The sequence below is a fragment of the Lichenostomus cassidix genome, chromosome 17 (genome assembly GCF_008360975.1).
Source record: "Lichenostomus cassidix isolate B80296 chromosome 17, HeHo_3.0, whole genome shotgun sequence".
In the NCBI taxonomy this organism is placed as follows: Eukaryota; Metazoa; Chordata; class Aves; order Passeriformes; family Meliphagidae; genus Lichenostomus; species Lichenostomus cassidix.
In genome coordinates, this window is record NC_139497.1 from 9,237,055 (window position 1) to 9,257,782 (window position 20,728).

General features: G+C 52.6%; 2 protein-coding genes across 5 annotated transcripts in view; both read right to left on the reverse strand.

Annotated features, from left to right (window-relative positions):
- ANAPC2 (anaphase promoting complex subunit 2) overlaps window positions 1–2,989 on the reverse strand; it is a 14,582-nt gene extending 11,593 nt beyond the window's left edge. For 2 of the 3 annotated variants that reach the window (XM_085076419.1, XM_085076420.1), the window contains exon 1: window positions 392–1,518. The gene's annotated coding sequence lies outside the window, so the exon portion shown is untranslated. Of the gene's footprint in view, window positions 1–391 lie in introns of all 3 variants that reach the window. The other variant, XM_085076422.1, reaches the window with a different exon arrangement.
- TPRN (taperin) lies at window positions 1,780–20,374 on the reverse strand. Of its 2 annotated transcripts, none has more exons than XM_085076423.1 (4): window positions 18,171–20,374; window positions 4,142–4,322; window positions 3,798–3,925; window positions 1,780–3,066 (listed from the first exon to the last, which is right to left on the reverse strand). In XM_085076423.1, exons 1-4 carry the CDS (start codon window positions 20,340–20,342, stop codon window positions 3,004–3,006), a joined length of 2,544 nt encoding a protein of 847 aa, XP_084932549.1. In that variant the 5' UTR covers window positions 20,343–20,374; the 3' UTR covers window positions 1,780–3,003. The 2 variants fall into 2 exon arrangements, with proteins under 2 accessions (XP_084932549.1, XP_084932550.1); XM_085076424.1 differs by having other exon boundaries at window positions 3,798–3,922; window positions 18,171–20,373.
- Window positions 20,375–20,728: the final 354 nt, after the last annotated feature.

Below are 20,728 nucleotides of genomic sequence, written 5' to 3' on the forward strand. Positions count from 1 at the left end.
GAGCAGTTTTAACAGTGGAAGAGAGTTGAAACTGCATCAGCTGAGCACAATTTAATACTGATCTAAAAAGCCCAGGTACCAAATCTCCCTTAAAAAAACCCACCCAACCAACCGAAAAACACCAAACCAACCAAAAACCCCCCAGTCTGCTTCAGGAAGTTCTCTGCTTCGTGTTCCAAGGCAGATAAATTGCTAAAGGTCTTTTATATTCAGAATAGGAACACAAACCAGAGAAATCCCCCCACAGTGAGACAGGATGATACATCACCAGGAATTAGAGGCCAAAGGGCTGGAGAGCCCCTCTTGCTGCAAAGCAGATCAGCTGAATTGGAAGGGAACTCATAAGAGAAACAGTTTATGTAAAAATAAGCTATTTTTATTTCTTTCCCAGATACTGGACAATTCTCAGACATTGCTAGATGTCCTGAAGGAGGAAATGAGGGATCTTGGTAAAGCCATTGAGCCACAAAGCGCTTCATTAGGACTACGAGCACGTCGACAAAAGCGTTCCTAAACTTCTTCTTCAGCCTGGAAAGTCCTGTTGGCCAGGGAGAGCTGCTTGTACCTTCTGGTACAAGGATGCCACATTTAATAAAAGCCTTTGTTTTGCAGAAGTAAATTTTCCTTTCAGACGTGCTTTGGTATTAGTCAGAAATCCACCAAAGCTGACTCTCAAACCCTACTGATCAGGGTAGGCATTTACAAAAAAATACCCTTCATTTTGAGCACAGTGATCCTGAAGCACATCCCAGGCGGTGACTGATCAGCTGCTGCTCCTGCCCTCAGGACAGCACTCACCCTGCTCTGCCTGGAGGGAACTTGAGTTCCTGGGTAGGGTTAGAGCACAAAGCTGCCAAGTGCAAAGGAGTGCTCAGTGAGGTGTGAATCACAGCTCCAAGGTGGAGCAGGATCACGGGGGAAGGAGCAGAGAGCAGCACTCTCTACACTCCCCATACCCCCAGCTGTCCTGCCCACAGGGCTGCAGGCACAGAGTTAACTCACCGAGTGCAGCACACCAGAGCACTGTTCAGCTGCATGAGGCCAGGGGAACGAGCTGCAGAACAGTGTTGGCTTTAGCATTCCTCATGGATCCATAGCAGAACTAAGTCAGGACTACTTCACACACCTTGTCCCCCACTTGAGTTGAAAGCAGCTTTGCTTTACCACCTGCAGTTTTGCTAAGCTGTGAATCTAGAAACAGAGCTGCCTTAAACTGACCCTGCTTTACGCAGGGAAAGATGCTCACTGGGATCTTTTCTGCTAGGAAAGCTGTGCTGGGAACTCACCCCTTAAATCTAGCACTCAGCAGTCTCACATTTTCCATCATTCTACCCCAGTCTCAGCACCTTACCCTGAAGTATTTCATTAACAGGAGAAGCCTTAACACATGGAATTCCATGCTCCTTGTGCCATGTCCCAGGCAGACACATCCTGCTCCTGGCAAGTCACACAGGGAGCAGATCTCAAATTAGCTTGGAAAGGACAAGGAGGTGCAAAGTGTTTCTTTGTGGCCCCCCCAGCCAACATCTAACAAACTACTGAGTAGCTCTTTTTTTCTTTTCTTTTTTTTTTTTTTTCATTATCTTTCCAAAAGTATTTAGGCACCCAGGGCAGAAGGGAACAGCTACAAGTAGGTATGTCCTAACATTTAATCCTGTGTTTTCCAGCAGAACAACCTTCCCCTGCTGCTACAACAAGCACCAAAACAAGTGCAAGGTACGTAGAGCATTTTCAGTTCACAGACCAGTGTCACTTGAGCAGACATTCATCATCTATATATAACAGACAAACCAATAACCATCAAATTTAATCAAAGATACCAGCCTGTTCCTTTGGATCAAGCCCCACGCTGGGGTACCACTCATTCCATAAAGCCCAATGAGGCTGGATCTGTTCCCACCACATCTCTTTTAATCCCAAAGTACAAATCACATTAGCAGCACTGCTCCATCTGTTCCAGAGTGCAATTTTGACCCTGAGTTTACAGTAGTAGAAAACTTGAATGGAAGATTCTAGCAGATTCCTTTGCATATTGGCTGCATTAAACAATTACAATAGAACTATAAAAATCCTAGAAAAAACCAAAAAAACCCACATTCCTTGTTCAAGTTCTGCAGAAGAAAGGAGTGAAAGTGCCCTCCTGTGCTTTGATTAAAGGGGCAGAGTAGGCATGGCTTGAAGGAAGCGACCAAGAGAGATCAATCAGATCTGGAACAAAGCAACAAGAGGAACTGGCAAACTGGAGCACAACTAGCAATTCCCAGGGACTGGATGCCACAGTTGGGAAAGGACAGACCAAAGCTATGGCCAATGTTTGGGAATCTTCAAGAGGCTCCAGACAGTCTGGACACTTCTTTACTGATTGGTGCAAAAATGACACCTAAAGCTAAAGGCATTCATAGCCCTTCCCATGCCTCCCTCAGAGTGTTCAGTGAACTCCTCAAGCATGTAACTGGCACGTTAATTCCATGATGTTTCAGTGAAAGCAGAGCCAGAAACACACCAAGGACAAACCATGAGCCTTCAATGGTTTTCCAAAGTGACACCCAATGTGTCAAATCACAGCCACGCTGTGAAACCCACTTAACTGCCCAGTGCTTTCAGTGCTCCAACTCCAGAGCCATCCAGTGGGGAGAAGGGATACAAAAGCTGTCCAGACCCTGCACAGTGCCTGGACTCAGATAAGCACTGAGAAAAATCAACATCCGTCCCGGGATTACAGATGTCCTTCCCACACTCGCCTAACCGGCAGCTGATCTTGAACAAGGAATATGCAAGGCCACAGGCAGAATAAATCATACGCCTCGAAAGCAGTAATTCGGTCCCAAAATCCAGTGCAAATATTCTCTGCAGATGCCTGGTTGCATCTGGTCCACCCTTGGCAGCAGGATCCGAGGAACGCCGTGGTTTTGGGGTGGTTCCCGCGGCTGTTCCCTTGGGGACACGGTGGCTGCACTGCCTCATCGTGCCCAGCAGCCGCTGCTGCAGCACCGGGGATGAGGCTCAGAAATACAGCGCTGGCTCGCTGCTGAAATCCGAGAGGCTGCCCTTCTCCGCCGGGGTGAGCTGTGGGCAGAGCACAGGGACATGGAGGTGCTGTCAAACCCGGGCCAAAGGAGCACCCACACCCTGGATGGTGCCTTGGCACCTTGCCCAGGTTAACCGGGTGTGTTTGGTTAGTCCCCCCCACCAAACATGCCCTGGAGTATCATAAAACCCTGCAATGGTTTGGGTTGGAAGGGACCTTAAAACCCATCCTGTTCCAACTTCTTGCCATGGGCAAGGACACTTTCCACCTTCCACCATCCCAGGTTGCTCCAAGCCCTGTCCAACCTGGCCTTGGACACTTCCAGGGGTGGAGCAGCCACCCTGCACCAAGGCTTCACCACTGTCACAAGGAACAATTTCTACCTAATATCTAATCTGAATCTCTTCTCTTTTAGTTTAAAACTGTTCCTCCTTGTCCTCTAACCTGCCTATTAAAAAAAAAAAAAAAAATCAATCAATCAATCTCCCTCTTTTTTACAAGCTCTCTTTAGGAACTGGAAGGTACTCTAAGGTATCCCTGGACCCTTCTGTTCTCCTGGTGAACACCCCCAGCTCTCCCAGCCTGGCTCCAGAGCAGAGGGGCTCCAGTCCTCAGATCATCTCTGTGGCCTCCTCTAGACTTACTCCGATAGATCCATGTCTTTCCTGTGTGTGGGAAGGGTGTGCAGGGAAAAGCACATCCCATCCCATTGACCAGAACAACCCCCACCTCACAAGAGAGCATAACACTCGCTTATTTAAAGCCTCACCATGACTTGGTTCCCATGGGAATCAGCTTCCTTTGGGAGGGCTCCCTCTGCAGCAGGACCCTCATACTTCTGCTCCTGCCACTCGCTGAACTTCACGGAGTGCTTTGGGGTGTAGCTGGATAAATCTGCTGGAAGGAGAAAGATGAGGTAAATATTCCTCTCCACCCCAAAAGGAAGGGGGACCAGGGTCCTAGCAGGGACAGCCTAGAAACTGCCCATCTGCAACTCCCTGTTCATCTCCATTAGCATTTCCCCCAATGTGGAACCCCTTAAGGGTCTGTAGAAAACATGGACAGTGTCAGACACTACCAGATACCCCATGGTGCCAACAGAGCCTCACTCACCTGAGTTAGGTGTACTGGAATGCAAAGTGCCGTTTGGGCGTGGAACGTAAAAGGTACGAGATTTTTCCTCCTCTGTTTCAGAAGCATGGCCTTCCTCTTCCTCATCCTCTTCTGCCAGGGAGCTCTCTGAGGGGTATTCAAACATGGTCTGCAAACTTGTCTCATTGAAAGAGATCTTCATCTGGACAACAGCAAAGGAGAATTATGAGAGAGAAGCACAAAAACCCACTGATCCCACGCTGGCTCTGGCACAGGCCACTGCACATGCCAGGGCTGCACCCTGCTTTAAAGCAGCCACTGCAGATCCCCCCAGCCCTCCCCATGTGCCTTGGTGGATCTCTTGCCATGCTGAGGTAAACCCCAAGGCAGAGCCAAATGGATGGGATGGTGGCAGGAGGCCTAGGGGTCCAGAGAACCTCTGGCCAATGCCCTCTGCCATCACCTCACACTGACCAGCACCCAGGAAGGGCTGCCAGCATCTCTCATGGGGTCAGTGCTGCCAAGCAGGAAAGCACCACAGGTTGGAAAGGTGACATTGCTAATGCCTGACAACTCCTTTGTGTGCCCATGCTCCAAACAGAAACAGCCGTGATCAGGACTCCAGTCTTGGGAGGACATTCTGGCCAAGAGCTATTTAAGCTACAAAAAACAGAGCTTAAAACCAGAAGTGAGAAGGCAGCAGCTAAAGGAGAGATGGTAACAGCTGGTAGCAGACAGGGGAAATATTGGACAAAGGGGGAGGTCTTAAAGGTTCTGGTTTGAAACCAGTTTTATCTTGTATTGTCACTAATGACCTTTCCACAGTCACTGGGAAACTAAGAAATGAAAGTGACTCAAACAGAAGAGCTCATCAAGGGCAGAACAGAATTGTATGGGTCACGAAGAAAACTGGAGAGCAGAAACACTAGAAATGGAATGGTGTTTAAGACTAACCCTTGCTCTGAGAGAAGCTCATCACCTGTGAATAACAGAGGAAGAAAATTTGGGACTGGCTACAGGACTGTAATCATCATTAGGTTGCTGCCTAAATAAACCAGGAACGAAGCAAGGCATTTCTGCTGGAAATAGGGACTGCCTGGCTCCATCCTCCCTGTAACACCCAGCAGGTGGTGGAATTAACTCCAGATGTGCTCTTCCAAGCTGAAAAGAAAAGCTGAGGGAAGGGTTTGTTCCCCTGCAGCCCTCCCTGTCCTAATCATTATCTACCGTTGTGCTCCAGGGATCTGGTTACAGGTCACCTCAACAGGTGCAGAGGAGATTCACTGGCAAAAAGTTCACACCAGCAAAAGTGGAGAAAAAGCATAACAACTCTTTGTAAGTATTCCAGAAAATAACCCCCAAGGAGCAGAGAACTGCTGATGCCAGCAGACAAACAAGGAGGATAAGCTTGCCAGGAGTAAGTTCATGCCAGAAGTAGGGAAGTATTTAGCCAACACAGATCAAGGTTCAGGAGCAGCTGTCTAAAAGGCTGTTGTGATCCCTCCACTTCTAAATACAATTAAAATAAACATAATGGAAAGGACATGGCTGCTTGTGGCAGGAGGCAGGAACTGGATGGTTTGGATCTGTGGCAAGGAGCAAGTGCAGCACATCTGGCAAGTGCCAGATCTGCAATTTCCAATATCCACAGAATCCCCCACAGGCTGGGAAGTGGCACCTGGCCCCAAGCAGCTCTCAAGCACCATGGTGCTGCCCAGGTGCACCCATTCCCTGCCACAGCAGCGGTTGGAGCACCAGTGATGCTTTTGGGGGCTGCTAAAGTCACACCTGGATGTGCCCAAGGACCAGAGCTGCCAGCAGGTCACAGTGCCACCTGTGCTGCCCATGGACAGGAGACCTGGAGCTATGGAGGGATCAGAATAGGACAGGGAGCATTTCGCTGCTGCTTTTCAGCAAAGAAGCGAGGGGAGTTTAGCTCAAATCTGGCTAACAGAGGGAGCAGCTGCAGCTCCTTCACACAGCAAATCCACAGCTGGAGCTCTGTGCTACTCTGCCCCAGTGCAGGATAAACCTTGGACACAGGCTGGCTCCCTTCCCCTGCTCCCAGGAGAAGGCAGGATGGAAGTTGCATAGAGGGCAACCAGCTGCTTCTCCCCATTCCCTGCCCCAGCCCTGGCCAGACCCACTCTGAGTTTCCCCAGATGGCACATGGGGAGAAGAGAACCTATTTCAGAGAAAAGGGGTTGGAATAAAATGGTATTGAAGCTTAGAGCATCCCAGGTGCTGCTCCCTGAATTTCCCATCCCTGCTGCTGACCTAGATGCTCCCTGATCCGAGCCAGGCTGTCACTGCTCACAATGTGGTGTCTGTCCTTGGGGATGAGCCACGCTGCCAGGCACGAAGGCCACGAGGGTGGAGGTGTCCAGGGCTCCTGGAAGCTGAGGAGCTATCCCAGAACCAGACATTGCATGCAGGCCACTTACCAGTGCTGGAAACTGCACTGCAGGCCAAGAAGTACTTGGCTAAACAAGGAAAACAAAGGAGACAGCAGAGAGATGCCTTGGGTTTAGAATTTAAGCTTGGGAGATGGAAATAAATGCTCCTGGTTTTCTGCTATCTTGAGGAAATCTCTAAGAAAAATGACTTTAAGTCCAGTTTGGACCAAAGGTGCATGCAGTGTGGGAGGAGAAAACAGCATCAGCAGGGAGCAAAACCGAAGAGCCAAAGGGAGTAGAATGGCCTAGAGACTCCCACATCCCACACAGAGCCCAGTGACAACACCAACAGCCCCAAACAACAGCTCCCACTCCCCACTGCCAGTTCAAGCAGGAGGCGATGCTGGAGCCCTTCACCCAGAGCAGTCAGTCAGCCAGGGCACAGCTGGGCTCAAGGTGCCCTGCCAAGGCTCACACAGGCACAGTGAGTGGCACAGGGGCACCATGGCACAAGCCCCCCAAACCACACTGACCTGCCCTGTGGCAGATCCCATCCCCTGCTCCCAGAGGTGCTCCTGAGCATGAGGCAGAGCCCCACAGCTGCTGCAGTAACGCCCTGGGCACACCCAGGCAGAGCAAACACGAGGCACAACCAGGCACTGGCACAGGATGGACCCTGGGAACTCAGTCAGCCCTGCCTGCGGGGAGAGAGCCCCAAAGCCCAAAATCTGCTGTGGTAGCACCCAAACTCCCCTCTCTGAGCATGACATGGTTTCAAGGAAGCACAAAGCAGCTCTGCTTGACCCAACAGAACAGGGAGGGTGAAGCATTCAGGCAAAACCAGGGGACACATGGGGCAAAGTAACACTGAGTGGCTACAGAGCAGAACTGAGCCTGTGTGTGAGGAACACAGGCAGCCTCAGTCCCAGGAAGCAGCTAAAAAGGAAAACCAAGAGCCCAGTAATGGCACAGACAACAAGTTTGCACAGCCAGCAGTGCCTTGCCAGACCACAGAGACTTTTATGGGAACACAAAAGGCAGCAGGGGCCATTTTTTTAGAAGAAAAGCATGTTCCAGCAGAGCCAAGCTCACTGGAGCCCAGCCAGGGGCTCTGCTCAGCCTGTCTCAGCACTGCTTCCCCTGTTTCTGCCCAAGCAGAAGCTGCCAGTTGTGGCAAGGAAGAATTTAGCACCCTTCAGCTGTGGATGTTTGCAGGGATTTGTCACTCTTTGCTCAGCTGACACACAGCTGTATCACAAACCCAGAGTCCAACCCAAATCCTTGTAATACACATCTATATATATTATTACTCTGTCCAGCAATCAGAGACACAGTGGGAACAGTAAAGCAGGCTTTTCAGGAAATATTGTGCTGTTCAGGCGATAGGGTCTTGTTGCCATAGCAAAAATCATTTATTTATTTGCTAGGATTTGAACAGTAATGAGTAATAGAATATCCAGGAAAGGGAAGCCAGGGTAAACATTGCCCAACAAAGCATAAATCTGAGTAGTGATACAGAGCTCACTTAAAAAAAGGAAAGTCAACCCCATTTCAGGCTGTCAGGCTGCACCCAGACCAGCCACCAAAGAGCCCCCTTATAGAGAGACTCATTAAAAATAAAATAACCAATTTATAGAACCCAACCTACAACATGAGCAATGACAGTCAGCAGTACCTCACCTCCAAAAAGGAGGTGGGAAAGTCTGCAAGGCAGTTTTAATGACAGAGCAAACCCCCAATGGCTTCCTACACAGCAGAGACCTCTCTGGAAGTCTCCAGGGGTTAATCTGCATCCTCAGCTCCAGAAGCAATCTCCTTACTTTGGCTTTTTTCTTCTCCACCCATTATCATATTTGCTGCTTGGCTGATGAGCCAAAGTGATAATGTAGGGTGTTTACACCCTTTGAACTGAAACCTCTGATAATCCAAATCTTTGCCTTGTAACAAATAGGAAAAAAACAATTGTTTTAGGCAGTGAAAGAGAATAAAATTACCCTTTAACTACATTCAAGCAGGGAGAGTCCAAGTCAGCATTTGATCCCCATCACAGCAGCCTGGAACAGGGGTGGGCTGAGAACTGAGCCCATTTTCCTTCCCTGTGAGTGGTTGCCATGTCCCAAAACTGGGGCTCCTGCTGGAGGTGCCAGAGCACTGCTGCCATCCTTGCAGGAGCAGGATGGGACAGCAAGCTGTGAAGCACAAGCTGAACTTCATCCCTGCCCTGCTGCCATCCCACAGCACCTCCAGCACATCCCAACCCACCCAGTGCCTCACTAGATCCAACGGCTGAGCAGCACCAGGGATCAGAACTTGTTCTTTTCAAGTATTCATTTTCTTCTAATCATCCTCTGTCCTCAATAATTCCCAAGGGACAAACCCAGGGAGTGCACTGACTCCTCAGGACATGTGTGGGCCACCAGCTGCTGCTGGGTGTGATTTAAAGCAGCTTTTCACACCTGGTCAATCAAATCATAGGATCACAGAATAAGCTGAGTTGGAAGGACCCACAAGGATGACCAACCCCTGTCCCTGCACAGACACCCCAACAACCCCACCCTGTGCATCCCTGGCAGCATTGTCCAAACACTCCTGGAGCTCTGGCAGCCTCAGGCTGTGCCCATTCCCTGGGGAGCCTGGGCAGTACCCAGCACCCTCTGGGGGAAGAACCTTTCCTGATCTCCAGCCTGACCATCCCTGACACAACTCCAGCCGTTCCCTCAGGTCCTGTCCCTGGTCACCACAGAGAAGAGATCAGTGTCTGCCCCTCCTCTTCCCCTCAGGAGGAAGTTGCCTCCTCTCTCAGCAGCACAGGAGGCTGTGGCTGCTATCTGCAGGAAGGGTGGGCAATCCAGCATGAACAAAAAGGAGGCATTGACATCTCTGAGAGATCATGCACAGACAAAATGAGTGTTCCGAAGAACCTTGTGCTCCTCTGCCACCTCACATCGAGGGACATTTGCTGCTGCACTGCTTGTCTAAAGATTGGGTCAACGAGATGAAAGCACAAGACATCACACCTGATACCTGAAACTGCAGCCAGCTGGGAGTGTCAGGAAGCTTCTGCACACAGAGCATCCCAGGGAGGGCTGCAAACAGCCCCCCCGAGCTGGGCAGAAAAGCTGCTCAAGCTCCAAACCCATTGGGTTGGTGGATGGAGGCTCAGGATCTCTGTAAAGAGGAAGGTCTAACACCTCCCAGCTGTCATAGAGTGAGAGGGAAGGTCCCTGCATGGACAAAAAACTACTTGTGAGACTGGAAAGAGAGGCTAAAAGCAGAGATTTTATGGTGGACAAAGATCCCCAAAGGGTTTACCCTGCTCTTCCCATCTGATCAGTCCCACAGAGCAGCAGATTTAGTAAAAGGAGACAGAAACGCAGTTCATAAACTCCAAACCTCCGCAGGGACCTTCAGTTTTTTCACAGCAGCCTGCAGTCATTCATCGAGACAGTTCCCATTAAAACAAACTTTTAGATAAAGGACTTTTGGGAAAATGAGCCTTTCACTTTGAGTTAGCAATGAGCTTGTCTCAGTGTCTGTGCTTGTCCTGAAAACATGGTCATGTGTCAGCCCAAATTGTTGAATAACTCCAGCCACAGACTATGTGGGCAGCCTGGAATAGCACCCTGGGGACTGCAGTAGCACCAGCACATCACCAAGGCATTTGCTATCATTCAGAAGATAAGGAGCTTTTGTGCCTCTAAAGCCTTTCCTTGACACAGAAAGAAAGGGTTTTTCCCTGACAAGTATCCCTAGGAACACAGGGGACTTGAGGCTTGGTTCCTATATCGGATTAACCCTGTACTGCTATGGCTGAAGCATTCTAAGTATGCCAAGAAAACTGCAGATGGCACTTCAGAAATGTACTTTTCTGCCATTCTGTACAAAAAGAAGAGTTTTGGGGAACTGGTGTTGGCTGTGTCACCACAGACTCCCTTGATCGTGCTTTTCCAAGAAGTGTTTCCTGTGAGTAACACTGACTTTTGCTCAACCATTAACTGCACCTCAGTGAGTTAGAGCAGAGCTAAGATCACTAAAGATTTACAGCAGGAGCACGTCAGGGAAGCCCTGTGTGGCTGGCAAAGGAGACATTTCCTCCAGGATCACATCCCAGCTCCCAAGCCACAAGGCAAAACAAGAAAGTCTCCATTTACAAGGCAACCCACAGAGCCAGCTCTGTGTAATCAATATGCTGAAGCACATGGCAGATAGGAGCAATGCATGGAGATTCGAAATATTAAACTCCTTGGGCAAGACACGGGGAAGTTTCAAATTCCTGATGCGAGGTGACAGGGTAGGGACAGCCTCGAGAGCATGTGGGGCAGGTGGCTTGGTTAACTCTTCCTTTCACTGTGCTGGACAAAGGGGAGATTCCAGTGGCCACACAAGCACAGCTGGAGCCACAGTGTGCCAGGGCACAGAGCAGCCATTCACCCTGAGAACCCTTTATTCCTCCTCACATCTGCAGGCAGAGGAGCCAGAGCCTTCCACAGCTTAACAAGCAATTCAACTAATACTTACTTGGCCCCTAAGAAATGGACAAATCTCCCTACTTGTACGAAACAAACCTCATCTGAATACACAAAGGGAGCAGGATAAACAAGGTACAATTAGTGCCAAGACTTGGTGTCTTCATAAAAACCACACAGAGCTCCCCAACAGCAGAGGATTTTCCAAGCAGCTCTGAGCAGCCCATTTGTAGCTATGCAGGGCAGTGCTGGGAGCAGCCACCCACAAACATTGCTGTGCAACCCAAACTGCCCAGAGCAGCTCAAACGACTACCTGGGTTTGGTGCTGCAGTGGGACCCATGGAGAATCTTTTCAGGGGAAACAGAGGGAAGCTGGGAACAGAATTAGTTCCTACCCTGTCAAGGAGATCATTCCAGACTTCAGGAGCAAAAGGCTCCAGTGATGTGAACAGTATTACCTGCATGACAGAGTTCAAGTCTCTCCTGCCCTTTTACTCTCTTCTAACATGCAAAAGGAATTTCCTTGATGAGAAGCAAGTGCAGCAGGTTGACCAGCAGCCTTAGGGCTTTGCCCTCAGAGCTGCATTTTCACCAGCTGCAAGCGACACAATTTCCCTACGCACACAAGTGTTGTGTCTGAGATATTTCCTACATTCCTTCCAATGCCCACAAAGCAGCAGCTCCATCCTGCCAAGTTCCCAAGATCATCCGAAGGGCACTTCTCGGAAAATATCAGCACCGAGTTCCTCCAGTCTACATTTTCCCAGGATGTTTGTCAAGTCCCTCTGTGTGATACAGACACTTCATGTGACTCTTCCTACACAAACTGGCAAACAGTGATATCCTCCCAGCCCCACATCCTGCTGCAGTCACTAGGAAGAGTCTGGGTTGTAAATAGGTTTTTAATTCATGTTTCACTCAGGAGGGGGGTGAGCACAACCCCTGAGGTGAAGGAGATACTGCTGAAGCAGCTCTTACCCACATTTCCTTTACTGCCACTGCACCCAGAAACTAAACATTTTCATCTTCCCTGCTGTTCCTCACACGTAACACAGACCAGCAGGACTCCTGCCCCAGTCACCCCAGTGTGTCCTTCCTCTGCTCTGCTCAGAACACCATGGCCACGTACTGGAAAAACCAGAGTGGGAAGGAAAACCAAAACCTGAGACAAACTGAATCCTTGAGATGGAGGGAAATTATAAACCATATCCAATCTAGTCCACAGATTAAGAAAACTGATTAAGAAAACATTAACTGTAATCCTCGTGATTAGAGTTCAGAGCACAAAGTACTTCAAATCTCCTCTGGAGCTCTGGGGCAAGCTGAGCCCTGGGCACGTCCTAACCAGCTTCAAAGCCAGGCTTGGCTCTTATTTGCGTAAGACTTTCTATTTTAGCCCTTCTGTCCCATTCCCTGCAGTGCTGACAGCAGCAGGCAGGACATGGGGGAAGAGAACCAGGGAATTTGGAAGCAGCTCAGACTGTCACTGCAGCACGAGGAGAAGCATGGCAGCAGTGAGGCTATGGAGAGCCTCAATCACAGAAAGTTTCTCACTACGGACATGAGGTAAATCTGACTCATCTGCTCTGCCAGGGTTTCATACAACAAAGTCCCAACACTTCAAGGTGCTGGCAGGCAGTGGAGAAACAAAAAACTACCCACTGCCCCATTGACAGCCTCGGGGGCAGCTTGTGAAGTGGTTTAAAAGCTGTAACTGCAGCAAATTCTCATTTCTAGTCTTCAGCCATCAGCATCGCTGAAAAAACATCAGTGGAATTAGCAAAGGGCAGGGAAATGGCCCCGTCTGGGTGAAAGAGCCTGCTGCCATCTGACAGCTAATGGAGATCATCTCCGCAGGGGAGGGGCTGCACTTCATCATCTAAGACACTGATTTCCTGAGCATGATTTATCACTGCTGACCTCATCTCCTAAAAATGCAATACATCCATGTCAGATAGTGCCACAGCCCCTCCTAAAAGGTGGCAGATGAATCTGCCCCAGCAGAGCACAGCCAGAGACGGAAAATAGAACAGGAACACGCAGTTCTCCAAGAGCTAAAGAACACAAATCTTTGCCCTGACCCCTCCAAAACACAGAGATGACATAATCAAAGGAATTTTTGCAGAGATTTTTGCTTCAACCACGAGGTTAATTTATTTGTGTTATGGTTAATTTACTTGTGGTATACATTGCAAAAAAAAAAAAATACTTCAGGCAGCCACTAATATTTAGACTCCACACTGTGCAGACTCGCTCCAAACAGGTCTGGGCAACAGCTGGAAATGTTGATCCCTGCCAACATCCCAAGCCTACACCTGGTTCTCACAGGAGACCGTCTCCAGCAGAACCAAACAGATGGAAAACTACAGAGCAAGAAGTTCAGCAGGTTAGACCAATAAAGCTTCTGCCCATGATGAAAACTGAGGGATATGTGGAGTAATTTTTTTAACAGACTTTTAAGTGGGAATCTGGAAGCCACATTCACACATTATGCGGCTCAAAAGATTTGGACATGGACCACACTAAAGTCCATGTAAGCTGGAACTTTTTGAAGTTCAGCTGAACATCTCTGAAGACAATTTAGCCTTAGACTCCAACTGTTTGGATCCCCCCAGCCTTGTTCCTGTAATCCCTGCTCACACTGGGCTGCAGCTCGCCTGCCAGCACACGGCAAACTGCCAGCTGTGACAAGCACAGAACATTAAAGCCATCAACAACCTGATGTCTGTTGGCTCTCAGGTCCTGTTATTCACAGCACTTTGGTGGCCTGGCCAGAATTCACATTCTCTGCAGGATCCCCAGAAGGTAGCGAATCCTGGGGAGGACAAACATGCTGTGACTTGGGATGCACTGCAGGAGTGACACAAAGGACACACGGTCAGGACAAATTCTGCACACACAGGCAGAGTCCAGCCTCCAGCATGAGGAGAGCCTGAAGCTTAAAGCCAGGACTGCTCCTGGGGAGCCTGGCTGGCTGCACAGTGCTCCATCCTTCCCCAGCTCTCGCTCCAACATGCCAACCACATGTTTTGCAGAAACCCAGATTTCTATCTCACCAACAACTTTATTGTACGTTATTCTGGCAGGTGACCAAACCACCATTGATTCTTGTCAGCTCAGCCGAGCGAGACTTTATCCTCTGAGATCCCAAAGATCCACATCCTGCAGCAAAGCCTTCCCTTCCTCCTGGCACTGCTATTGGGCTGAAATACCTTTGCTTCTCTGCAATAACAGAGTACAAAGAGGAGCTCTGAGCAGAGGTCACCAGCAGTGTGCTGCATCCTCTGCCCCACTCCCAGTTTAGAATAAAGGTCAGTAGGTCTCCTTCCACCCCTGCACATGTATCCTGTCCTCTCTGAGAGCTCAGCCAGCTCCTCCAGCAGCTGCCCAGCAGCTCCTGGCACATCCCTTCGGAGCTGCAAACCCAGTTCTCAAACTGAGTCCCACCCCCACTGCTTTATCTGAACTACTGCTGTGCTGCCTGGAGAGGTTTCAAAACAGCAGATGAGCAGCCCTGAGGGGCACCTGAACCCCTGCAGGAGCACAGGAGCTCCAGCTCACCCAGACCCCAGGGTGAGCAGGGCTGGGCTCTGCCCTCCCCCTGCAGATCCTGATGTGTCCCATCACACACAGCCCCATGCTGACCTTCACAGCCCCTGTGCCACCACAGCAGCTCCACAAGAGAGCTGGGAACACATCTTTTATTTCCAACACATCATCTTTCTCTCTCTCCCTCATCAAGATCCAGCTCCAATCCCAAAACTAACAGCTGATTCACATATTTGAAAGTCTGGAAGGAGCAATAAAGATGTTTATCCTGAAAGACCTTGAACCAGCAGCATTCCTCAGGCCACAGCAAAGTCACAAGTCCCACAGCTGCCGTCAGCAGGGGCTGGAGCTCTCTCTGTACAGACCAGAGCAGCACTGGAATCCAGCTGGAACCCACTCCCAGCCTGTCCCAGCCACCCTCCCACTCCAAAAATCCCCAGAGGATGTGGATCAGAGGATGTGGAGCACATCAGCTCCATTTTGCTGGGATCTCTACCATAGTCAGGCAATCAGTGGTCAGACATGGGGATGGAAAAGGGAGGCTGGATTTCCACATTTGAAGAAAAACACCATTTCCATTTCAGAGAACAGGGGGTCCAATTGCCAGGCTTGACTCCCTCCTTCCAGATCAATTATTACCCCTGACTGCACAGACACCCTCTGATCCACAGCGTTTCCAGACTGTGCAAGACTTGCTGTTTATCTCTCCCAGATTCCTGCTGGGCATCAGCAAACAGTTAAAGTTTTCCAAGTCCTTGAAGTTTCACTAAACACTATGTTCTTGAGTATGGAGCATAATTAAAGACCTTCCAAAAGCAAGGCTTGGAAAGGAAGATGCTTAGCACAAGAAGGGCTTGTTCACCCCAAAAGACACAGGAAGCTGCTCACTAAAACCAGCACCAGGTTTTGACACCCCAAAAGAGAAAGGGGCATTGGTTTTAACAAACAACTGCAGCTCCCAGCTCACAGGAACAGTCTGTTTCTGCCCAATTCAGGCCAAAATTAAGTTTCTGAAAACCCCGACACAGCTACAAAACAGGACTCTTGTTTTTGGCTGGTTGCCTTGGAGACACAGAGTGATCTCTTGGGAAGAAACCAAGGAATGCATCCCAATACGAGCTCCTTCCTTTTCAGGCATCAACACTCAGCCTTATTACCCAGAGTAAAAGCCACAAACATCCTCTAGGTCAAGAGTAAACAGAAATCTTTCCATTTGTACACCATCAGCATCTTCTAGACCCAGGCTACAAAGTCAAACTCTGTGCTTGACTGAGCAGGAAGGGAACTGAAAGAAAAATGAGTGTTTCTCCCACACCACATTTAATTTCACCCAGAAACTCGTGTCTTTACCACTTTCTTTCAGCTGGATCTTATTTCCTAAAGGGTCCCTATTTGTTTCTGTTTCCTGAGTTCTGCAAATATAACAGGCAGTTTTTCCTTTGCCTTCGAATCTCTCTCCTCTCAGAAACCAAATGTTTACACAAGTTCTCACGCAGGACGACTCCACATACAGTTCTTAGCAAACAGCTGTGTGTGCACCTTGCAGTATTTAGCACCTCATCTGCACAGCAGGGCTGTTAATGCTGTTAAGCTGATAAGAACAGGGGCAGAGAAGCTCCATGACCTGCCCAATGTCACATAAATCCAACAATAGCAGACTGAACAGTATTTAACCAATATCACATGGTATTTTAGGCTGGGAAATGTCCTCTGGATGTCTCTAGCCCAAACTCCTGCCTTAAGCAAGTCGGACCTGCCAGTTGCTCAAAGCTTTCCACAGGTTTCAGACAGCTCCAAGGCTGGACATGCCACGACTTCTCTGGGTTTGATCAACCAAAAAACAACTCAGTCACTGCACTGCCTTGTCTTCATCTCCCTCCATCGTTTTTGTACTGTTAAGGACACCTTCCACTGTGCACCATTTAACTGGTTTTACTTGAGGCTTTGTTCTTTGTGCCCCAACAGCATCCCCTGCTCAGAACAATCAGCTCCTCAGCTGCACCAGGAGCAAGGCACACCCACGGGTGGCCATCCCACAAAGGCTCCTCCCGTATCCTCTGCTCCATCCTAAAAGCACCCAGAACTGTAACATGCCATATTCATATTTTCACCACTTATACCACACACCCGATTTGGTGTGAATCCAATTAACACCCCAAACTGAATTTGAGCAGAGCCAGAACAGTTGCAATGAGTGCAAGTCAGCAGGTGTTTAAGCAGCAGAGTAACTCCAGTCTGACCTAGCATTTCCCTGCAGCAGAACAAGGGAAAACTTCAGGAGCACTGAGTAAGAATCAACACTGCTCATTTGCTTGTTGTGGATCTCCAGGTGCTCGTGCTCCAGACCTGCTCCCTGCATTAGTCACCATCAAATTACCACAGGCTGCGTGTGCTTAGGAAGGAATGTGACAGCGTTAAGCAGGGGAGCAGCACTCCCAGCCTCCCTTCAAATGAGATGCACCCTGCTCAAAGGATTTCCTCAAATTATAATGCTCAGTGCCTCAGGCACCCGTGTGGATTCAGTCCATCAGTTATCTACTTGGATTTAGGTAACGGAAACGTCCAATAACAATTCCCACTGTGGATAAACACGTCACATCACAGCCCTAAAAGTCAGGATCTGTCACCTCAGTGTGCTGCTTCCAGAGCCCAACAACTCACACCCACTCCTCTTACCACATCCCAATGCATTTCACCAAGCCCTACAAAGATTAATTCTCAATTTAGGGCTCACAAGGATCTACACTACACCCCAAGCAGTGAGAAAATCTGGCATTCGCTCACTCCAAAGGCATTTGGAGCAATCAGCATCTCTTGGATCTTCAGAGCTGTAGCTGCACATCCAGAACAAGCAGGTGGCATAATCCTATCAAGGGGAGTTAAGTTCTTGCTGATCTCTTTCTGCCTAATCGAGACCTAATTCTTGAGCCTCTATCAATAGATCACTAATGCAGGAAAGACGCCAATGCCACGCTGCCCAAGTGACCAGGAGCAGCTCAGCATGTCCAACCCCTCAGATACTGCGAGCAGAGCAGGAGGGCAAGCCCACAGCTGTTCAAACCACGCAGCTCCCCCGATTTCCTAAATTCCTGAAATACTTTACTTTCCCTTATCACGTCTCCAAGAGAGAATGGGGTGGGAGAGGCCCTGCAGTTGACACAGGCCATATCCCACCCTCAGCTGCTCTGTGGGACAGCACCCCGTGCCCCCTCCCTGAGGGCAAATTCCGCTTAATACGCCAAGTCCCATCTCCCAGCTGCGGTCCTCAGGCTCCCTTTCAAGTTCCAGGAGACAGTAAGAGAAAACAAGTCATGGGGCATGCAGAGAGTTGCAAACTCTCCTAATATTGGATACCATGAGAAATACTAATCCCTGCCTCCATCCTCGCCATTCTGAAATGTCCTTTGGATCAGTGTGGTGGAGTTCCACTTTCCCTCTCCTGTTTTCCACCAGCCCCAAGGCTTCACTTCCAAGTCCCTTTTACCCTCTGCTTCAGCCAGCTCTGGGGGCAGCCTCTGGCTCCCACAAGGACCAAACACACTGCCCTTGTTCCCAGCCGGTGCCTCATTGAAAGCCAAGCCCAAACCAACACCAGGCCACTTCCAGCCTGGCTGTTGAGCACAGAGGCCCCCAGTTACCTTCTTGCGGCGTGAGCCCGTCTTGCTCATGCAGGACCTCTCCAGGGACAGGTACCCTCCGATCACTTCGATCTCGTTCACCGTGGGGTAGCGCTTTTTGTGGGATATCCCCACCTGGGGCCCATCAGCATTCTCCAGGGCTTTGCCTCTTCCTTTGGTCTCCTCCTCCTCCTCCTCTTCCTCCCGCTGTGGCCTTCCGCTGGCATCGGCGAGAGCCTGCAGCCCTCCAGCCACAGGCTTCCTTTTGGGCACGACAGTGAAGGTGCTGCCACCCCTCTGCTGGGGGGCAGAGTGTGGTCTGTAAAGGGGCACGGAGGAAAACTCCATCTCCAGGTCAGGGCCAGCTCCTCCGGCCTGATCCACCAAGCTGCCTGTCCTCGCAGCCGGGCCAGCCCTGGGAGAAATCTCCCCGCTGTCCGGCTCCACAATGTCATCGATGTAAGTCACAGGTACCAACGGATCCACAGGCGCCGGCGGGGAAGTGATGGGCTCTTCCTGCTCCGGGGCGGAAGCCCTCGGGGGCTCCTTGGGTGCCTTCTCCTCCGAGGGCGGTGGCCCTGGCCTGGCAATCTGGGCCGGCGGCTGAGCCGGGCTGCCCTCCCGGCGGGGCACGAAGACGAAGGAATTGCGCGAATTGAGGCGCAGCTTGGCCAGAGCCTGTGCCTGCAGGTCGTGGGCTGGGATGGCCGCCAAGTCGGGCTTGGGGGCCGGGTGGATTTCAAAGGAGCCCCCGGCCCGGGGGGCTGAGGCGGAGAGCGGCCGAGTGGCGCCGGTGGCACTGGGGGCCGGACTGGCACTGGGCAGGGGGGACACGGCCGCTTCGGCCTCCTCCGGCTTTGGCCTCCTGGCGTTGGCTCTGGCATGGGCAGGGCTGGCGGATGGCACTGGCGGCCCCTTGGGCGTCGCGGGGCGGCCGGCGGGGACAGCACCGGGCTCGGGGACACGGGTGCTGGGGGGCTGCCCCCGCGGGGTGACCGTGAAGGAGTTGGAGCTGATCTTGTGGAGAAAGCAGTTGGCCTGAGGAGACACAGCCTTGGGGACAGCTGGGACCACCTGAGGGGCTGCAGCCCGGGGGGGAGCCGGGGTGGGCTGGGGGGCTGCGGGCTCGGGGGTGAAAGCCCGGGGGGGAGCCGGAGTGGGCTGGGGGGGCAGGGGCTGTGGGGTGACAGCCCGGGGTGGTGGTGCGGGCTGGGGGGTGACAGCCCGGGGAGCAGGTGCAGGCTGTGGGGTGACAGCCCGGGGGGAAACTGTGGGCGGGGGAGTGACAACCCGCGGGGGGGCCGTGGGCGGAGGGGTGACGGCCCGTGGGGAAGCTGGCTGCAGGACTGCAGGTTGGGGAGCCACCGGCACGGCCGGCGGGGTGGCAGCCCGGGGGGGAGCCGGCAGCGGCGGGGGCGCGGCCGGGAGCGCCGGCGGAGATGCCGGTCCCGCCTTTGGCGCCGGGGTCCGGGGGAAGCCGGGTCCCTTCTGGAGGGGCGCGGGGCCGCGGGGGGAGCCGGGTCCCGCGGGCGGAGCGGGCGGCGCGGCCCGGGGAGCGCCCGGTCCCACCTGCGGCGGAGCCGCGGCCCCGCCGGTCCCGGTCAGCGCGTCCCCAACGCGGCGACGGCGGCCCCGCGGCCGCTGCCCGAACTTCTCCAGCAGGCGGCTGACCGTGCCCGGCTCGGCCGCCTCGGGCGTCTCCGGCGGCTCCCCGGTCTCGTAGATGACGACCTGGTCGGCGCGGATCTCGGCGAGCGCGGCGCCGCGCCGGGCCAGCAGCTCCCGCAGCGGGTCGGGGCCGGCCGGGTCCCGGCGGCGAGCGGGCGGCGCGTCCCCCGCGGCGAAGCAGGCGGCGGGGTCGGCGCGGGACTCGATGATGAGGATGTTGTCGGCGCGGATGGTGCGGATGCCGGGCACGGCGCTGTACAGCTCCAGCAGCTGCTGCAGCGGCCGCGCCGCGCCGCCGGGCCCGGGCCGCCCCTGCCGCAGCCGGCGCCGCTCGCTCTCCAGCCGCATGAAGGGGTTCTCGCGGAGCGGGCCCAGGCTCTCCGCCACCACCAGCCGCTCCCCGGCCGGGGGCTCGGGCTCGCCGCCCGCCCCGGCCAGCTTGGCCCGCTTGCGCTCCAGGATCTCCCGCTGCCAGGCGGGCGCTGCCCGCGGCCCGGCGCCGAGCGGCGGCTCCGCGCTGCTCATGGCGGCGGCGCTGGGGCTCTGCGGGCCGGGCCCGGCCGCGCCGGAGCGGCCCCGCGGCACCGCCCCCGGGCCGGGCCGGGCCGGGCAGGGCCGTCCCCCGTGGGCCGGGGCGGGGCCGGGGGTGTGCCGGGGCCGCCCCGCTCCCTGCCGGCTCCGGGCCGGGGTCAGCGCTCCGCCCCCGCTGTCCGGGGGAAGGGCTCGGGGCGCCGGGCACAGCGATGTGAGCCGAGGTGGTGCAGCGTCCCCGGGCCGCGGAGCGGGCCCCGCCGCCCTCAGCGCCCTCCCCTCACCCTCAGGAGACCCCCGGCCCGGGACACGGTGGGGGACGGGCCCCAGGGGTCTCGGTGTGACACCAGCCATGGTGGCCCACCCAGAATCCCAAAACA